Source organism: Saccoglossus kowalevskii, chromosome 9 (genome assembly GCF_978046115.1).
Source record: "Saccoglossus kowalevskii chromosome 9, keSacKowa6.1, whole genome shotgun sequence".
NCBI lineage: Eukaryota > Metazoa > Hemichordata > Enteropneusta > Harrimaniidae > Saccoglossus > Saccoglossus kowalevskii.
This window is the reverse complement of record NC_140649.1, coordinates 16,528,598-16,553,876: the sequence shown is the minus strand read 5'-3', so window position 1 is coordinate 16,553,876 and position 25,279 is coordinate 16,528,598. Positions and strand designations below refer to the sequence as shown.

Genomic DNA, 25,279 nt, shown 5'->3' with positions numbered 1-25,279 from the left:
TATTGCAAGAAGAATAGAAAAAAAAAAACTTTCACATTGCATAGTAACAGTGACTGTTGTCTAGAAAAAATTATTAAGACTTGAAGGAGTTTTTTAAAAGCTCATAAAAACTTGTGATGTCACTGAAAAACTAATTCGGTTCAGATTACAATGGATTAAGTGGGAAGAAAGAACAATGCAGTTCTTTTTTAAACCAGACGACTATCGAGTGTTTTAGGCAGGAAGGTATTACACTTCTTTATTTCACAAAGTTCAGCCAATTGTTGCGGTTATTGTCGGGTTAGACAAATAAAGGAACAGTTACGGGGGTCGTTGCAATCCACCGTTGTTAGTTACATGGCGGCTACACTGGAATTTCTGTCTTATGTATCCATGTATTTTTGATGTGAAGTGGCGCAAACACACGATTATTAAGCCAGCACTGACACACGTACCTAAAGTTATAACTACTTTGTCTTCTTGAATAGATTGTTTGCTGTCATGTCCATATGTCATGTTCACTTGCAGGTGATTGTTTTCTTGAAATAACGCATTATCAGTTAAAATCAAACAAGTCATTTTTATTCAAACTACATGCATCTATCGTGAAGTAATGCTTGGTAAAATCTGTGTACCTGGATGGAGTTGAGATGTTTTCAGAGTCACAGATTCCACTGTTTTGCAAAAAGGAAGTTGCAATGAATTATGGGTACTAAGGTGCATTTTAAAGGGACAGCTTTGAATCAATACTACTTTTGAATGCAAGTAAGGCAACATTGCTCCCGAGAAATATACTACTGTAAAATGACTAATTATCACTGGGTTTAAATTTCACTGATTTACCATTTCAGGCATATTCAGTGGGTTTTAAATTCACGGTTTCGTCATTTAGATAATGTGTTCTATGCTAAATTTTACATATTCACTGGATTTTAATTAAGCGCATTTTTCCAGTCAGCGAAATTAACTAAATTAAAACCCAGTGAATAATTACCCCCTTTACAGTACTACAATCAATGGAATAATTGAACAAAATTACATATTCTAGAGCGATGAATTATTTTTTTCGGTACAGCTGAAATTGAATCAAAGAAGTCATTTTGTTGAAGCAAACAGATAAACATCATTAGGTCACGGTTACTAAAAACCGAGATTAGGTAGACTGGGAATTAATTTGCTTTAGATTTTATTGAGTAACCTATTATAAATACTAAGATACTTTAATAGTTGAATACCTCGGTAGTAGTGTTTGCTTGTAATAGAAAATTAAAGGATTGTGTGTAACGAAGAATGTTTTTATGATTAACAATGAAATTAGGATACATGCATACAAAGTAGTCAAACCTTTTCAAAGAGAACATCATTGGTTTTGGTTTGTAAAGTTACTTGATTTAAAAGTTAGTGGTTGTCTTGCAGTGCAAATCTATATTAAATACTGTATTTAATTATGTTGCGTGGGACCCGCATCGAACATGATAAGTCCAAGAGACTGTCACTCTTGAATGCAATCATTTTTCCAGACGAAAAATTTTTTTGTTTTGAAAAAAAATATAGAAAAAATTATGATTAATTTATTTTGTGACATAAAGTTGACATTGGCATTTAAAAAAAGACAAAGAGGTAAGATTAGAGTAGTTAAGTTTACAGATTTACTGTATACTTTATAACTATTTCTTTTTAGCTGAGAAAGCCTGGTTTATATTTTCAGGGTGAGCTATTGTTGGGGTAGATGCACCTATTTTGCTTTAAGGTTCAAGGCCGGAGTTCAAGGGAAAAACATTTTAGACAGGAAAAGAGAATTAAGTGCACTAACTTTAATAATTTAAGACTGTGTATAATAGCCACTTTAGAATTGAGTGTTTTGATCAAAACTGTTAGCCTTACAGTGCCATATTTTGAAGAAAAAAAAATATTTTTTTTTAAAAATATATTATGCCATGCAACATTTCCAGATATTATAGTCATTGCTCTGTCTCATGTGCTTTTTGTTTGTTTTGGGGCAAATATGAAATGCATCTGTGAGCCAGTGTTCATAACACGCATTTAGCCAGACACCTGTCTTACCTGTAATTTTAGACATGTACAAACAAATGTACTCCACATTTTAGACATGCTAAATTTTCTACAAACCTTATCCATTTTTGATCGAAAATTTCTCATACTTTACAAGATAACAATAAACATTCAATAAGAACAATATTGACCCCCCCCCCCCAGATTTTTACACATGGTACTGTATGTGGGACGGGATTTTACGAATAATTTTAATTGAGGGCGCTCCCTTGATAACACATGGAGCTGAAAAGACCCTTTTTTTTGAGCGCAGTGTAGTCAGATACAATTGAAATACCAGAATGTACAACTTTTTTAGGGTTCCTAAAACCAAGATGTATAACATTTCAGAGTCATGAAGTGATTTAGTTTTTTTAAATTAAATAGCCTGCCTGCCTGTCTTCCCTACTTGTTTTTGTAGGAAGATTTTGGCCATAATGAAACAGCAAAAGACACTATAATAAGCCTTCGAGAATATAAAATCAATTAACTTTCAATACTGATGTAATTGCCCACTGAAATGCAAGTAATTGTAACAGGTTGACTGCCACTGCAAAGATCCACCGTTTTGGATCGTGCCAGCTATGACATCATAGGATACATATGCAAGTTGTTGCTAAGCAGTTGGCATCATAGCAACACATCGCAGAGATAGCTATGTGTATTTAAACTTAACTGCCGTCACCATGGGTAAACATTGTAACAAGTAACTGCAAATAGTTTTAAAGTGCATGTTTACCCGTGACCGTTGTAAAAGTACGACTTTTAAAAATATCTTGAAGCATTTTATTTTATTGAGTACAGTTATTGAAATTGCAAATTTGGTGTAAAAAGTCAAGACGCATAATTATGTACCCCCCCCAAAAAAAGACATTCTGAATGAAACTGTAAAAAAAAAATGTAAATCATATAATACTATGATTCATGGCAGAACAGCAACACACTCGACTGCACATTGTACGAGTATAATATGAATTGTGCAAACTGTGCAAACTGAAACTATTCGTCTGAGCGATGGCATCCAGATTCGAGTGTGAAATCTAGTAATAGGAGCGACAATAAGATCAAAGGATATTTTGAAAGATGACTTGCCCATATGAAACTAAACTAGGCTACTTGGTAAACATTATAAAACCAATTGCGGCCTTGGTACAATTGAGAACACCTGTTAACGCAACGATAAGTCTCAAATCACAGACAATACACCAACTATTTAAAGTGATCAGGAAAAAGGGGAGGGGCACCTTCAAAATTCAGTTAACAAATGAATCATCCTTACACCTCAGCTGTGGGGGGAAAACAAATATTTTCCAGTTCAGTGCTATTAAAGAGACTGAATTCAAGCTTGGATGAATCTCTAGAGACAGTACTTGATTTCGTCTATCCACCTGTCTATAAGCAATCTAATCAAAAAATGGTGTGTTTCGGACAGAAGATAATGACAATGAGATCACCCAAGCATGATAAGTATACTGATGATATATCTTCTTTGAACCGAAGAAGTAACTTTTAATTTCAACATTTAACTCTAGATCAGATGAAGTAGCCGAGTGCTCGCAGTCAATAAACTGTTATACCGTGGCCCCGTGAAGGTCAATATGGCGAGATATGCGCCAGCGGGTTTTGTATTCATGAGTGTCATACAATGCATGGAATCACATTGCTAAATTCACATACAATCTGATACAGTTTTTTTGGAGTTGCTGACAGTGATAATGTTAGAATGCCAGTCATTGGTCTAATGATACTGACAGCCAGTTGTATCTGTACACTTACCTGTGTTAGACATCTTCCAACACTTTTAAGGAATACATATTCCTTTGGTACGCCTTCATCAGCGCCAAGTTGCTCCTCTATTTCATCACGAAGTGCATAAATCGTGAGATCTGGAACAACTCTGTAAAAAAAGAAACAACAGGAAAAATTTGTAATCCAAGTTCATGAACGCAAAATAAATCTAACCGACAAATCACACTTCTACCTTTCATATACTAGCCTGTATAAAAAAAAATATCTGCTACTAAAATATTATTTTCTAGCATGGTACCTGAATGATAGATCCGAGCTGCTTTTCTCTTTATATCATATGTATTATTACTCCTTACACAAGTAGAACTGAGGTTTAGAATTTGCAACTAGACACGTCAAAGAAATGCCCCAACAGGTACAAAATTTGGGAGAAGTCAGAAAAAAAAAGGAGGACAGAATAAGATGGTACATAGAGAATTATACAGAGATGAATTAAATTATGAGAAGGATGTATTAATGGAACTGCTGAATTATGAGGAAGATAGGAGATAGAGTATTAAAGGAAGGCACACCTTTGGAGTTAGACATCGAAGCCTGCAGAAAATTATCAACGGAACAGGTTGTACAGTAATATTCTGCATTTCTCTTGTCTTATTTAGATGTATTGCATTTTGTCATGATTGTAATGAGATGTAAATCTCGACGACGGAAAGAGAAATACCGCTGCCTGATTCTAGACTAAAATTCCACAGAAGTACATCGCATATGTTGGTGACAGAAATACCCAAAAAGCTTTGTGCGATCAATTTTTCCCAAAGAAAGCCAGGGAATAATACATAGTGCATTAACACTGACATTGGAATGTATAACTGCTGGGGTTTCCAAATGACCATTAGCTTTAGATCATACGTCAAACAAACAAAGTGGTACAAACAATAACTACGTGACAGGTGATTGACTATGATTCAAAAACTTGGCAGGACAGCTCTATGAATAACATGCACTATACATGTTTTTATCTTCATGGAAAGAAACTTAGGTCGATGTGTTTAACAATAGAGTATGTATATGAACCATTTAGTGATATCCCTGATATAGCTACCGTACATTGTAAGTAAGAGGTAGAAAAACTAAATTTTTCTATAATAAGCAGGACTGCAAAGTTCATTGTTTAATAGTTGAAACATACACAAAATAAAGTATCTATGGAAATCTGAGGGATAAGATTTTAAACATGATCATTGGCCGAACAAGTCAACCTCATATCTGACCATACTGTAAAATACTCTATTTTAGCAAAGACACTTGAAAATACATGGAATTTTTTTCCCTGATATAACCTTTTAGGTGTTTAGTATGGAGTTTATTTTTCACTGATTCTCGATGAGTTGAATGTAAAATAAAGGTATTTTCACTGAGTCATCCCTTCAAAAAAAAACAAAATATCTACTATTCTTCCCATAACTGTTAACTATCAATTTTATTAGCCTGCCAGAGTCAATAAATGATTATCAAGTCACTGAACTTTGTTAGGATAACAACTACCAGTCAATTTGACAATATCTTATCGATGCCTTAAGATTGGAGTTATCTGACCGAGGAGCACACTACGTAGTCTCTTATTTCAATAAACATAGCATTTCTATTTAAATACAGATACAAATTGTACCATATAACAGAAAAGTACCCAGCCTATGAATGTACAAGACTAGAACGAGAAACTGACACTGTCCCACAGTTTGGCTAGACTTGTTATCATTCCTGCAAATAAATTAGTGAGAATTTGGATTCTCTCCAATGAAACTGATTAGAAATTGTCTACTGCATGCAAATAAAAGTTTAACCACATGTATATAGCCACAGATTCTAGTAGATTATATATCAAAACGACAGATTTATAAATTTAAATTTCACTAAATATCAACAAAATTGACACTGGTATTAAATCCATATGGAAAATATTGCAGTCATAATTTTTTACAGAAAAGGAATTAAATTGTCATAACAATTATCAGTGATTATGTACATTCTGGTGTCTATTTACTGCCCTCATCATCTGATAACTGGTCAGTTCTTGTACATGTAATCATGTGATGCCCTCTCAGCCAATCAACAAGCACCATTTTGTTTACAGATGGCTCATGATGTTATACATATACTGTATAATACATTTGTTTTACTAAAAAAATCTGGTAAAGACATTCTGACTCTCTCTCTCTATCATGTGTTCAACCATTTTACTGAACTTAACGTTCAACAAATAAAATTCATATATTATATCTTTTAACAATTTCAACACATGTAGACAATTAGAAACTATGTAAATAACAACAAGATTATCGAAAATGTACTGATTAACAAAATGCATGCAGCATGTTTTCTTAGCAACAACAACAAAGTCATCAAATTTGAAACAAGATAGATTGATCAAGTTTAATCAAGACCCTCTTTAGCGCCATGTAAACAACATTAATGGTATCTTCCTAGCAACTGAATAGTTACCATAGTAACCACATCTCAATATTCTCGTTTTAAAAACAAACCTGTCTATATTATCAATCACTTAATCTCTTGGTACGCGCTGTATGTGATATCACCATTGCCATGGAAACCACCTCTATGAGATACATTTGTTATCAGTCAAATGTAAGGACTGAAATAATAACAAATGAGAAGATACAAGGGACTATATGGATTTTTTACCAAAAAAAAAAAAAATGCTATTCTTAAATCTTTTGAAAAAAAACAAAAACAGAAAAATGAGTGTGGAAGGGAATGATGATGGCTGTTATACTTACCGGACAAACCCGGCTGATATTGATTCATTAATGACTTCATTGTAGGCACTATGGAATTTCTCATTCCATGATTCACTCGGAATTACATAAACATGGAGATCACAAAGCTACAAGAAAAATAGAAAAATAAGTGTTATTTTTTTAAATTAATATACACTCAACAAGTAAATTGAATATTGAGTGCCAGATGGTGCAATCTATGTGTAGAGATTAAAACCAGCTTATGAGGGTGACTATTTGGGTATAAAATTACATGAAAATATGAACCTACAAACTAATTTAAAAGCGATTTCTAGTTCAAGTAATCCACTATCATCTGTTTAAATACATTGTTCAGTCTCATTCTAAATGATTGTAAGTCTAGAAATATGTTAAACAATTCTTCCCATGAAAAATATGAATCAATTTAGAATTTAATGATTCCCAAAGCAAACATCACAATTTCCGCAACATAATCTCAAATTATTAGTAGAAATCGAATGTAAAATCCAGATTTTGTTTTCTAACTAAATGAGTTTATAAAGTAAAACAACTTTATTATTATGTACATGTATGAACTGACGCTGTTACTTTCATTCTGTGAAATTCTGTGCAGTTTGTAAAGTCAGTTATGTCAGAGTATTTTATTGGAGATATTTTATTAGACCCAATTGAAATGTCAATCATCGTTCAATGTTGGACATTGAAGTAAATCGTGCAGATACTTCTAAGTAAGCTCAAACAAATTCATGAACATAATCACTCGAACAGCGTGTGGTACCATGCTGAACCGGGATTTACGTTCCTTCATAAACTTGCAAATGCACAGTTAGTAAACATAATAATCGTTTTCCAATTTTGCTGTTGTTTCAATAGTGAAACATTTACTCCAGAGAACACAGGCCCCTATTATTATAAAGTTGTGACATTTACTGGGAAAGGCCAATAAGGTCATTTCGATGTTTGTAATGGGCGATTGTATTTTATGTGTGTTCGAAAAAAAAAATCGCACAGTAGTATCACCACACAGGAATTTCAGACTGGATAACAACAATTACCAAAATGATATAGTGAAACTTGCAATAATCTTGACTAAAAGTTTATTTTGAAAAGATACAAGGTTAATAATTCTGCCTATCATTAATAACTACAAATATGCGTCCACAGATGTGATTACACATCAATGCATAAATTAGCATACGATTCGTAAGCGCAGTTCCATAAAATTAGTTTTTCTGACTTTTTGGCACTCAAAGTTGGTCATGTGATAAATAAAAAGGTTATCACTTGAAATCACTTGTTTGTAGAACTTGGGGGGGTGGGGGTTTATGTTTAGTGTCATAGACTGAATTACCCACTTCATGGATAATACGAGCCATGATAAGGTCACCCAGCTGATATCAAGGGATATCAGGTGATAACCTCATACTATAGTAAGTACCGGTAACGTACGCTAATATAGCATTAAGCAATACGTCGTTCCTGATGTTTTAATTTATATTTCTGTACACCTTTTCAAATGATGATTACTGTACATTTTGTATTTGCTCGAAATCACAGGTAGTCTCAATAGTTTGAGAAATTACTAATTACTATCGGCTTCAAATAAGTCGTAGCCATAGTTACAACACACACGTTCAAAAGCAAGGCTTGAAATTCACAATGATCATTGCCGAGATGCCTGAGTCAAATAGTTTTTTCCATGATTTCAATCAGTACAAAACAATTCTAGTAGCTTTTATAGGCCGTCACACTGTGCATTATTTACATGATTGTGTGCCAAACAGCACACGAATGTCTGATAACAAATATCACCCACCGATCAGAACTAGCTCACGATCTACTTCGACAGAGTTGCTAATAAGTTTTTTTTTAACAGGAACACATACACATATATTTAATTACAACACCAGTGAGCAACACCGTTGTTTTATAATCGGGTGTGAATGATCGACTCTTACCAACTATTCCCTGCGCACACATACACGTGCAATACGTATAGGAAGTTCTCAAAATAATACATCCTGTTCAACTATTTCAATTGCTATACCACCACGGGGCAGAAGGGAAAGGAGTGGTAGCCATAATAAACCGCAAGTATCGATGTAACAATCCACCATCCGAGTGAGACAATTACAATTTTGAATCTTACATGTTCATGTACAGTAGGTGCGGTCCACTCATCATATTACATGAACAACATAAAGTTCAATATTTTTTTAATGAATTTGAAATGGGAAAACAATCACCTTTTAATATACATCACACAAGTTAATTAGCATTACCATGGTAACTCCATTTAGCAATTACTTCAACATAACATAACAGTATGACAGTGCTTTATATTGATTATCGATATACGTGTAACTTAGCAACAAGCTTTCGATTAATAGCGGTGTCATTTCACATAGCATATTTGAATATTGTGTAAACAAACAAACAATGAATTTTACATGCATTGTGTTTGTTACATGGGACCCACATCAAGCAAGAAGCATCACAGCCACCACTGCAGTTTCCACTTTGCTATTATAGTAAGGTTATATTTAAATGAGCATTAATGTTTATAGTTTCCTGGAAAACAGACAGTTAAAAAGCGGTAGCCATCGATGCACGTCATATTTTATTTAGGTCTCGAGTGACGAGTACAACGCGTGTAAATACATCGATAACACAAAATTCGAATGTGTTCTGGACAACGATTAACACCCTCACGACACTGAATGCTCATAAAAATATACATTGTTATAAACAACGCTTCACTTAAACCGACCAATGCACTTACATGGACATTATATACTGTGTTGTTGCTTAGCAACATACAAGTCGAAGACATGAGTAATATTATACTATTCCTGTCAGAGGGAAATCGATCAGTTAATACATTAAATCCTCCAGACACGTTATTCCAATGTTTACCAGTTATTATACTATGAGGATTAAACATGATATGAATGTGGAATGGTTGCTTGTATGAACTGAATATATTACGTTTGTCGTAGCACCGAAAAACGACTTGGAAATATATTTGTGAGTTAGGCTCTGACTATCAGACAGTCTGTGAGGGAAGAGCAATGATACAAAAACTCTGCACTTTTTTTTTTCTCAGCTTAGTTTATATTTCCCCCCCCCCCCCAGATTTAGGGTACAGTCAAATGTTGTTGTTGTATGGGGAATTTTCCAATGCAGAATATTACTGTAAACATCGTTAAACATAGCATCTTTTAAATCAGGAAGTTGGTGTCTTATGATGGAAAACAAATTGAACCAACCTTACATTTAGAACATGTCTGTTTTTTGAAGTACTAAGGGGTACATGTAATTGGAACCACACAATTTCTTTTATTTGTACTTGCATTTTACACCAATAACATATTCCAAGTAAAAAGCTTACTATAAAAACCAATGCAAACTCGTTTTTGAAAAATACGTTGATGACCCCAATTTTATATTTTCTATATCCTAATAACATAAACTGAATGAAGAAAATTGACAGAAAATGGCATGTAATCTTTAATTTGGTCTAAACCTCCTTAAAAACAGTCAAAATTAGACTAGACAGGTGAAAAATTCAAACAGACAAGGAGTGATGAATTTTCAGAATACGGTAACAAGTTCAATATCATATGAACATTCAGCAACTGCACAACAAAGCAGTCAGAATATGAGATTGCAGAAAGGTCACTGCAGGTCATAAACATGGCAACCCAATCCAGACTATGTCAACAAACTGTCGTAGCATATTCTTAGTGAGTGAATTATCACCTGGAAATAATGGAAGTTACATTGTATCATGTAATATAGTGAGTAATCATTTCGGGTAAAAGAATTTTTTTCAACAATTTTTAAAATAAATGTAAATATCATACAGTTTGTATGACATACATTGTATGACCATTACATTAAATTAAACTGCAGCTCTGCAATCCCCGGGATTGCACCAGTGTGTAAATGAGAAATATAAATTACTTCGTAGTACAGCAGTGTCTGAAAAGGCATTTACAGTCTATAACAGTTTGGATTAAACACTTCAATCTGAATAAACCTACGAATTGACAGTAATTTTGTAGTCATCAGTTTGTTCTTTTAGACAAAAATTTTGCTTAAATCTTGTCTAACTAGTAAACTAACTTTCTATAATTAGTCAGGTTTGTATACGATAGAAAAATACATTACTTCATACATTCTGATTATCAAAAAGAACGATTTCGCTGAGTATACAGACCAATTTCTGCCATCAAGTTTAATAAACCATTCACTGCGCGATCCTGCTTTATTTGTGAACTTGATTGTAAAAACAAGACAAACAAATGTCATATAGCGTCATGGTGGCATCAAAACATAGCGTGGCATTTGACAAATGTGAAAGTTTTTTTTTCACTGTACTTAATATACACATTTGATGATAGTTATTTTTGTTGAAGTAAGGGTATCTCAATGTCATATTTCCATTTGAAAGATTGGCATTTTGACATTGAACTACATGTATAAAACAATGAAATTCAAATTGAAAATCAAATCATTTGATTTTTGCAATAGACATTCAGTCAACACTTTTCACGCATTACACGAGATTTCATAGTGAACGGATAATTACCTATTTGCATAGGGAATTAGGGTCACCATCTTTCTTTTATATGCTTGGTGTCTTGGTTTTATTTCTAATATTATTAAAACAAAAATAAGGTCCACTTATCAACTGATTAAATAATAAAAAAGGGATATTAATGCTCCCCGAGTTGAGCCCAAGTAAATGAATCAGCATTTAACTAATAAAAGAACAAGGCATACAACCCTGAAATAAAGCAGTAATTGAGACACCTTTTAAATTGCGCTTCACTCAAGCACTTCCAATTTAAATCCAGTGTGCCATAAGTTCTTAGTTCAAGTATTCTCACAAAAGAGCACCAAATTGTGCATTGAAACACAAAGCAACCAGTCAGGTATTATAAAATACTTTAGAAGCCAATACCAAGTATGACTACAACTATTTTATCGCTTCGCTTGTGGAACAAAGCTTTTAAATTATTTTCAGAACCACAGTAAACTGAATCTGAGACTGAAACATTCCATTACAGTTAAATAAGGTTAGTTAGTGAGTCAAAAATCACAACCTCCATTTTAATTACTGAAAGATAGACAAAAATAATGAGGGGGGTGCAACATCAACAAGTTATGCTTTTAGCAATTAAATACCATAAGACAGTTACTATCCAGTTTTTTCGGGGATCAACTAAATGTACATTCTACATTCTTTTTTTTTTCACTTTACTTGCATACAAAACTATAATATTTGCATTTTAGAAGCGCATCTCCAATAGGAACACTAAATCTAAATCATAAATTGCCTTTCATTGCAACATTAAAATCAAAGAAAGCTTAGAAAGAACTCCCATGTGCTGAGAGTATTGGAGACACATTAAATATAATTCGAAATTACTTAGCTGAAAACTAATTATGCAAATCAGAAAATTAATATGACCAGATTTGAGTGTAAAACTTATGAGGTCTGCGCAATATAACAGAAAATCTATGTCTCCAAGTTTAATTGAAATGTGATTAGAACCAAAAAATTATGAATTATTATGCTTATTAGGGAATTAATATGAACAGATTTTTACCCCAAACTAATTAGGTTTGTACATTGTCCTAGAGCATCTTTGTACTAAGTTTCATTGAAATGGAATAATTAGTACTTTAGATATCAGTGTGAAAGCTTAAAATTGGTTAATTATGCAAATTAGGTAATTAATATGTACAGATTTTAACCCACAATTATTCAGGTCTGTCTATTGTCCTACAGCATCCATGTACATTCATTGATATGTGATGTATAGTACCTGAGATATCAGTGTGAAAGTTGGTTAATTATGCAAATTAGGTGATTAATATGCACAAATATTTACAGGAAACTAATTGGGTCTGCATAATTCTAGATTCATTGAAATGTGATGATTAGTACTTTAGATATCAGTAGAAAAGCTGAAAATTATGCAAATTAGGTAATTAATATGCACAATTATTTACCCTAAAACTAATCAGGTCTCTGCATAGTCCTAAAGGATCTATGTACCAAGTTTCATTGAAATGCGATGATTAGTACTTGAGATACCCGTGGAAAAGCTGAAAATTAACTAATTATGCAAATTAGGTGATTAATATGCACAAATATTTATCGAAAACAATCAATCTCTGCATAGTCCTTGAGTATGTAAGTACCGAGTTTCATTGAAATGTAATGCTCACTACTTATATCAAATGCTGAAAATTAATTAATTATGCAAATTAGGTAATTAAAATGTACTGATATTACCATAAAAACTATCAGGTCTGTGCAGTGTCATATGACATCTATGTACCAAGTTTCATTGAAATGTGATGATTAGTACTTGTATCAAATGCTGAAAATTAATTAATTATGCAAATTAGGTAATTAATATGAACTGATATTACCATAAAAACTATCAGGTCTGTGCAGTGTCATATGACATCTATGTACCAAGTTTCATTGAAATGTGATAATTAGTACTTGAGATATCAGTGGAAAAAACGAAAATTGACTAATCATTATGCAAATTAGGTAATTAGTATCCACGGATTATTACCAAAAACTAATCAAAACCTAGCAGTAGTTCAGAGCATGTATGTACAAAGTTTCATCAAAATCCAATGAGTGGTTGTTTAGATATCAGTGGAACAATCAAGGAACAGCTAAAAATCAGCTAATTATCATGCAAATTAGGTAATTAATATGCACGGATTTTTACCAAAAACTAATCAAATCTGCGCATATGTTCAGAGCATCTATGTACCAAGTTTCATCAAAATCCAATGAGTGGTTGTTTAGATATCAGTGGAACAATCATGGAACAGCTAAAAATCAGCTAATTACCATGCAAATTAGATAATTAATATGCACGGATTTTTACCAAAAACTAATCAAATCTGCGCATATGTTCAGAGCATCTATGTACCAAGTTTCATCAAAATCCAATGAATGGTTCTTTAGATATCAGTGGAACAGTCATAGAACAGCTAAAAATTAGCTAATTATCATGCAAATTAGGTAATTAACGAGCATGGATTTTCACCAAAACCTAATCAAATCTGCGCATTGGCCCAGAGCATCTATGCACCAAGTTTCATCAAAAACCGATGTATGGTTCTTGAGATAGCAGTGGAACAGTCGGACACACATACACACATACACGCATACACACATACACACACAGACACAGTAACTGCAAAGACTCCCATTATGTGCTTCGCACATGGGAGTCAATAAAAAATTATCTTGGCCATAGACTGAACCTCTGATATGTACATGTATTTTAGTGCATGCTCTTCTAATAGAGCAAATACGGTACATTTTTTGGGGTGGTGTAATACATTGTAGTTTATCAGTATGCGTTTTATAACAATTTCAATTTGTTGTCTCCAATTCTAATTTTGCGGAGTTTACAGTTTTAGAGAAATAGCTACAGGAAATGGAACAAAAGTCGAGACTCATTGTGAAAAAGGTTAAAAGTTATTCACCACACCCCTGTGAATAAAAAGCTTCGCAAATGATTGAAAAGTTTTCAATACAACACAGGATAATCTTGCCATTCAGAGATGTGTATTTTCTAGATATCTCATTAGCATTCAATGAACATCCCATAATTTACATATAAAAGAATACTTTGTGCGTGTAGAGACGAACGAACACATAACATCAAAGAAAAGTCACGTTATGGAAAATAAAGAAAAAAATTATGGGTAGATGGGGATTATTGGAAACTAATTTTTCCCTCAATATTAAAAAATTTGTTAGGTACCTAACAGTAAATGGTAAATTTAGATAGTTTTATTCCTAGTTTACATGTATAAACTATTATATATAATTTTAACCACCAAGTTTATTTACTGTAAGATACTTTATTATAGCTGGAATTAATTTTCGCTGAAAAGACTTTTTGGGTGTTTTGTATGGAATTTATTTTCACTGATTTCTGACGAGTTTAATGTAAAATATAGGAAAACAGATATATTTGCTGGATTTTATTTTCACTGAATCATTATTTCAGCGAAAATAGTGTAAAAATTAATTCCAAGTGAAAGTATTTTACAGTACATGCTGTATTTGTTCTATTAGAAACACATCACCAAACAGAAGAGTATGTAAATCAACATTTGCATGTACAGAATCACAACTTTTGACCGTAGACATTCATTTAGCATTTATGTCGCATATGCTCTACTAATAGAGCAAATACAGTATTTTTTGTTAATTCTTTATCGACCATTTGGGCATAATTTCCCAGAGCTTGATAAATATTCTCATGAAAAAAATAATGAAAGTTTATTTTGTGTCAAAGATTGACTTTGTCGCTCAAAGTATTACGACAACGTGTCATACTGATTTTCAATTTTTACTCTTCAAAATGCCTTCAAACTATCAAAAAGCAATGATTGGAGGAAATAGTTTACAGTTAACATCCAATTATTTGCTGCCCGTGAAAATATAGCTGCAACTATTTATTTTTATCACGACATGTATTCAGATGTAAGAAAAGTTTTCCTTAGCCTTTGTATGGATACTATTAAACAACAGCACTGTAAATTATATCTGGTTTGTTGTCTGCTCAGGTGTTCACGGTTGACTGGACAAGAGTAATCAAACAGAGAATGCGACAGTACATTGTAAGCAAACAATTGATTTTCTTTCAAAAATTCTAAGATAAAATATTATACATGTCTGTGTGTACTATTGAATCCAAAGTTCATTTTGGCATTTAGAAGTTGAGAAACGGATATGGGAAATAAATGTAAATGATGGCCCAACAAAATCAGATTTATTAAAGTCGCGCAGTAATTTCCATTTGTTGCTCGGAACTAGTGAGACATATCCTCTATTAATTATGTAAAAAGAACAGATCACTGTAGACAGATAAATACCAAAGTGCCAATAAAACATTCAGTAACGTAAAGTGACAATAACTAACAACAGTATTCAGTACTTAGTTTTCTCTAATGAGGACTTTGAACATTATAATTCATTTTTTTGCAATTTTCTTGAATTCAGATGTAACCGACAGAATGATTGATATGATTGCTTTTTTGTAATTCTAAGTCAGAATATTTCAAATTACATGACAGTGAGGAACTGAAAAAAAGCAAGATATTTTTGTTTTCCAAAATTTTAAGTGTAATTTTATTCTAAAATTGAGCATATATTTTGATTTTTTTTTTTTAAATTCCAACAAAGAAAAGAAAATAGCTGCAACACATTTTTAACTAACATACACAAATACTTTTTCTTGAATTAACAGCTTTCAAGAAATCAAATTCTCTGTCTGTTTTAATAATAGCATGGTAAGCTTTTTTCATCATCATCAATTCCCGCACATATGCAATGACATAATTTCTACTTTATTTATAACAACTATGCCTTGAGAGTGAATAGTGATGCAATTTTTGTTTTACACTGACACAAAAGGTTAGTTCTGTCGTCATGGCAACCCAACAGGAGATAATGACTGCCTTCTCATTCATCCAGTTCCCATTTAGAGGACGGCGCTACACGTATAGAGAATGACCGCATTAATAGTCTGTTAGTAGAAAGTGATCAGATACGTTATTTTTTACAAGAGCTCCTCGTCCACACTACATGCAAATTTGAAATCGCTTAATTCAGTCAGAATGGTAAATTAAAGCCATATCATCAGTTTCATTTTATTGGGAGCCCTTGGCAAACGTGAATGAAGTAATGTGTGGTCACATACTGAATGCAATGGTTAGGATTGTTACAACATCCACATCAGAAGCATCTTGCCAATAAACCTATCATAGTTGCTCCATTATGAGCGCAAACACTTATTAAGTAAATTACATTATTTAAATGATTCAATCTGTTTTTTGAATTTAATGTACTTCCTATTAAAGATATTCTTCTAATAGAGCAAAAATTACCAAGTGTTTCTATAGATTTCCTAAGAGTTTTTAATCACATTATGATCAATGATATAAAAAATACAATATCACAAGCTTTTACATTTTTTTTTTTTTAAATCTAGTCGAGAATTTACACACATGTGGGATATTTAATGATTTGATCTCATTCTCAAACGCTTTATTGAAAAATATTATCATATTACATGTACCTTTACTGTGTTAATAAAATAATATTAATTATGCCAAGTGTACATGAATCTAATTATAAAATCTTAGTCCATTTCTGACTGTGTGGGAAACAGGATTTGCTTAGAAATTATGAATGCAAAACAATATCTTGCTAATAAGTTCACATACGAAATGCTGCTGACTGTGAGTAAACAGTTATTGATCCTGGTTATTTTTATATTGTGCTCACTTCAAATGTTTTTGCAGAACCAAGGTGTAACAAGAAATAACAAAAATGTATGATTTAGTGCAGAAAATACTCGTAATTTCTAACGATAGAACAGTTTTGCTGACATCAACACTATCCTCAAAATGGATGACTGTACTCACATGGAGTTGATACGAACTAGGGCATTTGTACATTATCTCAGTGTGGACATACCTACATGTACATGTTTTTGATTTGATTGATCGATAGCCATTTCTGTCCACACAGGAAAACGGAAACCCACAAACTTCAATACCAATAGAACTAAGATGTCACCTATGCTATAAAGTAGATTAGTACGCTAAAAGCTTTCAGGAAATTTTAAAACGATGACGGAAATATTTTTTTACAATGTACAAGGGCAATACTTTTTACAAAAAATATGTCAAAGTAATTTGAAGAAAATAAAAAAAAAATAGAAAAAAAAAGGACAAGACAAAAATGACTGAATATATGCATTTTTGGATGTACAGTTATTATAATATTATGAATAATCATTCATATACATGTGAAATCAAGATTCCATAACAATTATTGATATTCCTCCTAAATTCTACCTATGTCCCCTGCTTTTTGTGGACATACTAAGGCATAGGGATGAATTAAACAGACAGGATTATTCCATTGTCTGTATCAGGGGTCAAAGCATTGATCAACTATTAAAGCCAGGGTGAGATAGAAGCTGGGATTACATTCAATGACATAAACCATGTATGCATGCGGACACAAGAATGCTTGTATCTCCAAAAGCTGGGTCAGTGGTGTGCGCTACACGGCATCATCTTTCGAAACAAGATCCGGCAAACAATCGGCAGTATAGATGTCCCTTTTTTTTTTAAGGTGAAGAGTTGATTATTTATTCCATATCCTGACAATAAACTGTGCTTTATTGTTCCATTTTAGCTCGACAACAAAGCTTACTGTCAAACTATTCTACTTCCATCTGACTGTTTACCATTTACACCAAAAATAACTCCAGAACTTTCCTACATCTGTTGCTGATAAAAGGTGGAATATTTACAGGTTTTTTTTGTTTTTGTTTGTTTTTTCTGACAGTTCCACGGCAACAAGGGTGAAACTGAAATAATTGTTTGCTCGGATACGACCTGAATATACAGAACACCGTTGCAGTTGGTAGATACAAAGCCACCTATCAAGTAGATAAACAGACAGGGAGAATAAACATGTAGTTGTTGTACAATTTGTTTGTGTTGACATTTTATTTTAATGTCAAAAACAGCGTCCTTGAATTTACGAAAACATAGCATTCTACCAATGGATTAATTTTAATTAAAAATGCGAAACTTGCAAAACTTAGCTCAGGAATTATAAACACATGATTGTGTAAACTTGGTGAGGCTCACCCAGATTGGCTATCTTTACTTTACGACTGTTGATTAAAAGAATACAATAGTACATGTAGAAAGTAAATAAAGTGACACCCCTTCTCCCCCAAAGTCAAGTTTATTTTCTCCCTTAAAGCGCGGTAGTCGTCGCGCTGCGCATGTACGTGATATATGGGTCTCATATAAACAAAGATGGCGACTTTGACTGTTGCGCAGATCAACGAGTACGAACAGAGATGTTTCCAAGCTTTAAATAAGTAATTTTCATGTTATTGGAAGGTATCGAAGGAGTCACCGGCGGTAATCAGTGCAAGTCGGGCCCAGGTCAAACCTCATACTTGTGATTTCCATTTGAAGAGCGCATTGGATTGTGGGAAAATCAATGTTTATCAACACAAATGTGGCACATGCGGAGCGCAACGACTACCGCGCTTCAAATACAGGAGGATAATATTTTAACTTCATCACCACTCCAAAAAAAATATGTTCAGAGAACATATAATGCATGTTTTTCATGTACATGTGTAAATGTTTTTAAATATTAAAATCAGTTTACTTATTTGAGATTAACTCTTCTTCCTGCTGTAATTTTGGTACAGCATTTTTACATTTTTTCTAGAATTTATTTGTAAAATTTGGAACAAATAAACAAAATTCTACATAATAACAAGTTTTGATAAACATTTTTTTTTTAAATATAGAACAAATTATATGGGTATGTGAATGCTGACAAAATGTGACTTCAGTTTTAGCAAAATTACAGAAAAATTATTTGTATTTCACTTTACCATGACAACAACAAAACAAGGAATTTATCAAATAACGACAAAATTCTACATAAGAAGTTTTGATAAACATTTTTTTTGAATATATAGAGCAAATTATATGTGTTCAATTGTGTGAATGATGTCAAAATTTGACTTTGACTTCAGTTTTAGTGAAATTGCAGAAAAATTATTTGTTTTTCACTTATCACCATGGCAACAACAAAACATAAGCAATTTATCAAATAACATCAACTCACTAATTACAAATTTATTGAAATGAGAAAAATATGTGAAATAATTGCGATTGATGATTTTTTTCAACAAACCATACATTTATAAACCTTCGAACACCAATCTAATCGACATCCATTAGCAACACGAGTGGCAAGAAAATGGAAAGCTGTTATTTAAACAGTTTCACAAAGAGTCCCATTATCAAACGTTTATTCAGAAGAAAACAAACCTTTCAATAACTGACTGATTATCTTTATTGTTGTTTTCTATGATTAGCTCATCAGCAGATAATTATTATTTTTTAAAAACTTGCATTAAAAACAAATTATCCAGTCTATTGGACTCAATTTGCATCCGCAGAACAAAAAAAAAATAAGATTGAATTTTCAGTTATTTTGGTAATCATGATTTCCAAAATGGCATCAGTTTCACTCAACCCGCTGAGAAATCATTGGATTTTACTCACACTCTCTTACAGAAACTCATGAAAAAGTAATCGTTCAGTCTAAGGCAACTTATTATTAGAAAGTCTGGATCGCCTGGGGGAGGGAGGGACATGGGGCACTGAGAACCAGGGAAGCATGTCCATAGAACTGAGAAGGTCGTAGTGAGTGTAGGTTTCAAACAATGAATTCTTCAAACATTTATTTTTTTTTGTTCCAAGCAGTACGTGTCAGTAAATAACATCTTGAGCATAGTTTCTGATGGCAGTTACCCAAGAAAACTAGACACCCAGAATTTGTTTTATCATTGACTGTCTGTTTTATTGTGGTAGATTGTTGGCTGGGAGTCTGTCCATGTCCAATTTAATTAATTTAGTCCACTCTGATTGTGTCTTTCATTTGTTACAGTCCCATGTTTTGTAAACTCACTATATTGCCACAGCTTACATGAAGAAACATGCTTTGAGTAGCATTAGATCTCTTTTCACATTGTAACATGATACTGCCAACGGGCGCCATTTCACGAGACACGCAAACTGAAATTGCACAATAGGAATGAGTAATTCAAGACCCAATACTGTCGCGACTGCGAAGCAATAAGCAAAACAGACACCAATCTCCGATTGCAAACGTGTGACTTTGCAAGGACTGCCTTTGCTGTTGGCAAGAACACGATCAATATGTTAAAGTTGCCACGTATAACAGATCTAATATAAAATGCGATAAGGATAATTTTGCAATCAATATCACTATAAAATTATGCGTACTTAGTACTGTTATCACTATGGCAACAGCAACAATGAATAAGAAGCCCTGTAAAAATAATATCATATTGCAGGAATTCAAAAACGGCCATTGTACGTTTTCATCGCTTAGAACTAAAGTAATGCCGAGACGTATAAAATGGCATAATTCGTTCTAAGTGTCTTCTTCTAACAACGGCGGACACAATGTAATTATGAGATGCAAATATTAATGTATACATGCACGTCTCGTAATAGTTACTGAAATATTAAATTTCTTCTAAAAGTTCCTCTTATTTGCGGTAAAAAATTATCATTATTAATAAGCAAAATTTATTTATGTGAATAATGATGATCAAAGGCATATATAAATGAAATGCATGTAGCGTGGCGGTTGACGTACCACGTTGTGTGTGATGTGGGTCCCATGCGACGTATACAACATGTGTTTAAATAAATTTATATTCTACAAAATTTCAGCGCATGCTACTTCAACAACTGTGATGATTTCATGCAAATACACATAGTTGTACAATTATCATAATATTTATATTGCTAGTATATTTCATGAAATTATAATCTAATTTCAGTTTCATTTTATGTTTATTTTGGGAATAATTATTGACACAACTGTAATTTTAACTGAGAGACAGAAACTTGAATTATGTTTTTTCAATCTATATATATTTAAATAAAAGTATTTCAATGACGTAGTTTGTAAAAGAATTCTGAAAGACGGTGAAACGTTAAAATATTCATGAAATATTATCAGTGTGTGTACTACTCCAAAGATGTAGCTGTTTTTTTTCTTCTAAATTTAAGTATTGAGATGGCAGAACATTTACAAGTAGGTGGAAGATTTGCTAAGAATGTGCGTGAATTGCGGGAGATATTTAAAGGTTTGACATAGTTCTGAAATTATTACTGGCTCAGTAATTGCAAATAGAGTACATCTTTACAAATCTACATATATATAACAATATATATATATAGTAGATATTATTTAGTATTCATCGTTCTAAGTAACTACGGTAATCAAAATACCTAGACAGTCAAGCAATATTTGTAGCAAACAAACAACGTACAAATAATCAATTGGGAAGCTGAAACAATTGGAATATTTCTTACATGCTTCAAATTCAGACAATCGAAAAATTTCACATAGCCTTATAGGAATGAATTTAAATTGAAAGTTATACCAGTCACTTCAAATTATAAAAAAGTAAATTTTATCAAAATTGAAGGTTATGTCAAATTTTTGTAAATATGACAAGATTCGTCACAAATATTATTTGTAAAATATACCTTCGCAATGCTAAGTTACAACATACAGTTTAACCAGTACAGAATGAATCCTGTGTTGTATTACTTTCCTTAGAAGCACATTTGCTCAAATAAATGAAATGTTAAAATACAGGTCGTTACTGTAGCATGATAAATGGATTGGTGAAAGTTTGGTAGATTTCAAATCCCACCAAAACAAACATTTTTTAAGCTTATACATGCCTTTATCAGACCAAAAAAATATTTCAAATTGACCAGCATGAATGGTTCTTATTTTTATTCTGAAATTGTCCTTGAATTGATGATTTTTCATGAAAACGGAATTTCCGTCAACATGGATCTGTAAACCGGTCAAGAACCAAACAACTACATGTATTCCTGTCATTGCAATGCAACAAAAATGCATGATGTATGTGGAGTTTAAACTTTTCGACACAATTTGTTGTAACAAAGTTCACTCCATGCCTGTCCACTGTAATGATGTCCTTGACATTTCAAGAAACAATTTGGGGGAGGGGGTTAAATTATTCACATTGTAACAATAGATTGTATTTTTATGCAAATTAGTCACCATGCTTGGGTGTGTACATTGCAACCACCACAATGGAATACGCATACTACTACTTTGTGTTGGTTAGCGATTCAGTACAAGCGGCAATGATCCGTGAAACACCCCTTGAATATTCTCGGCAGAACTGAGTATCGAATTTGTAATAAAAGCGAGTGTCTCTTAAAAACTAGTAAGAAAACCACACTTATAGTAATGATTTGCAGAGTCACACCATTTAAATAGCTTTGTATTTCTGTACGAAAATTACATTCTTTTTCAAAATCAGTATTTACAAGTCTTGCCAAGGATTTATAAGATGTTCAACAGGTGTGATATACGATGATCCAAATTCGGAATTCACACAAATTACGAGATGATCATAAAACGGCACAACAAAACGTACAAATCTAGAGATACTAGTGCAGATGAATTTGTGAAAGAACAGGTTGGTGTTTGTCTTCAGTCATTTTGTTTCAGTGCCCCTGATTATTTGGGAATCATGCGTGTTGCATTTTTTAATATAGCGTTAATCTTTCGGTTCGCGCGAGGAAACCTTACAAGTGTCCAGTGTTCTGCGACGCTATTGGTTAGAAATACATTTGATTGACACATACACTGCAGCATCACACATTAAATATACGAATATATAAGCAGTTACTTGAATTTGTATAGGGGAAAATGCACCAAATTATAACTAATTGATGCACTGCTTTAAAGCGGTCACCTGCACATGCATCAGATGGCCAGTGTGTCATTGTTTACAAACAAGCGTCTACCCATAAGCCTTTGCATTTTTAGCGTGTGTTGTTATCGTTGCTTGGGACTCAATTCCCGCGCAGCCCTCTCGCTTTAAAATAACCCAGTTTAGACAACGAAGCCAACCCTACAAAAACCTGAACTTCTCTAATCAAAAAAAAATATATTCTGTAACTACAGATACAGAAAAAACGCTAACCTAAATCACTGTTTTCCTAGTATCTGTGCCTAAATTGTGTTATTATCAGTCTTTAAATTTATCTGAACAATCCTAATTGTGCAGTTATCACTGTTATATAAGCTATAAAAAAAATGGTTTTATCTTGATTATTCCTCATGGGGATACATATATAGTTTTATGACAAATCTAATTTAATACACTGTGATTATATTAGACATTACACATCTTGTGAATGCATGATTGCCTCAACACAATTATTTCTGGATTCGGCTATGGTTTACAATTTTCGTTTTTGGAAGCATGGAACGAAACAAGGGTCCATCAGTAATTAAGAAGCTCATATACTAGTATATTCCTCTCGAAACGTGAATTAAAGATAGTAGTGAATGATAGTACAGGTAGTGAATGATGCACTGTGGTCTTAAATATTCACATAGCGAACATTGTACTGTGCCTAGTCCACAGAGTATTATTTTAATCCTGGGAGATACGCAAGTGTACGTGTGTTGCATGATTTACGGGGAATACAATAATTGTAATAACATTTGTGTGGACATTCTTGTCAAATCTGTCAGACTGGGCGTAAACTAACTTCTACAACACGACAACGTGAAGGGGAGAAGATTCCCGAAAGCAATCGTAGTAAGTGTTTACCGCAAAAAACATCAACATCTCAAGGGTATCTCGTCTGATATTACGGGTATTACGAGAGAACGGCGACATTTTATGTTGAACGACCTGTCGTGTAGCAGGAAATAGGTACCATACAACACGTTTCTTAGCCTCTGTGGCGACTTCTAGAACAAGTCGAGATTTTAGATTATTTCACCAGTCCACAACAATGCTGTGGAATTTGTGATCCGCTATAATCTAGTTAGTTTTCATAGAATAATCCCCGCAAAGGTTTGAATAAATACGGTATGTTATCGTTTATATTGTTCACTATATTTGACCCGTTACAGGCAGGGAATTTCGTCATGTTCGCCAGTAGACGGGATTATTTTGAGTATACACAAATTGGGGTAAATCGAATCGACAGTGATATGCAGGTCTCCGACGTCCGGGAGCAGATTCGTCGATCGGCGTCGATCACTGTAATTTACAACTTGAAACGCCATTGTAACATCCGTGAAATCGAACACACTCTGACGTGTCGATCATTTTACCGTTTACGCCTAGCCACAATCGCCGCGAAACCCCCCGATTTTTCACCCAATTTCATTCGAATTCCCACGCTTACCTGCTCAGATGGCGGCCTGTCAAGCCCATTGCTTGTTCGAGTGTCCATTCTTAGTTCTCGTTGGACTCCATACATGAGTGATAGTTAGCGAGTGGGACGGTAAATGAGAGCAGTTCGGTAATAGCTCCAGCTACAGCGCGGCGTGGATGTTGTCAAGCTGAGTGAAATAACAATGGTCACGTGACCTGGTCTCCAATGAGTGTTCCTGAACAGAATACCACGGCGGGTAAACAAATACTTTTACGACCATCCTCCGTAATTGCATACGCAAACTAATTAAAGCGCCAACAAAAATAATTAAATTACCGGAGGGCCGGTTAATTTCAAAACCGGTCGATGAGATTACATTGAGGTGGCAGCACTAGAATGAAAAAAATACATGTGTAAATTTGCTACTGATTTTAAATGTTTGATTTGTTCGCATATTTGAAGACACTCTTCAAAATACCCGGTGATGCACCGTTCAATAAGTTATTTTTCTACCCCCCCCCCCCCCATGTTTTCTTTTTGCATTTTTTGCAACGCTGCAATTGAAAGACGATCTATAATGTTATGCGTTTGCTAATTATTCTTGACTTCTTTGCGGGCAGTAGGGTGCGTAAAGATAGTTTGAAAGCTTAGAATCCTGGTGTAGAAGAAGTGAAACAGCGCACAGATTCCGCCCTCTTTGGTCGCCATTTCCATTTGGTGTACACAACTTACAATACAATACAATCAAGAATAAGTCGGATGTGTGAAAACAGGGTCCAAATCAATTCAGGTAGTGAGCGACAGTATCTCAGCTACTCCCAAATCAGCTTTCACGTGGT

At 33.4% G+C, this 25,279-nt stretch overlaps 1 protein-coding gene across 4 annotated transcripts in view; it reads right to left on the bottom strand.

Moving 5' to 3' along the window:
• Nucleotides 1–24,631, bottom strand: part of LOC100374267 (uncharacterized) — a 41,434-nt gene extending 16,803 nt beyond the window's left edge. For all 4 annotated transcript variants that reach the window (XM_085503209.1, XM_078008282.2, XM_085503210.1 and 1 more), the window contains exons 1-3: nucleotides 24,471–24,631; nucleotides 6,579–6,685; nucleotides 3,808–3,928 (exon numbers count right to left, since the gene is read on the bottom strand). In XM_085503209.1, coding sequence (XP_085359335.1) covers nucleotides 3,808–3,928; nucleotides 6,579–6,685; nucleotides 24,471–24,545 — 303 coding nt within the window. In that variant the 5' untranslated portion in view covers nucleotides 24,546–24,631. The remainder of the gene's footprint in view (nucleotides 1–3,807; nucleotides 3,929–6,578; nucleotides 6,686–24,470) is intronic.
• Between the last annotated feature and the right edge of the window lie 648 nt (nucleotides 24,632–25,279).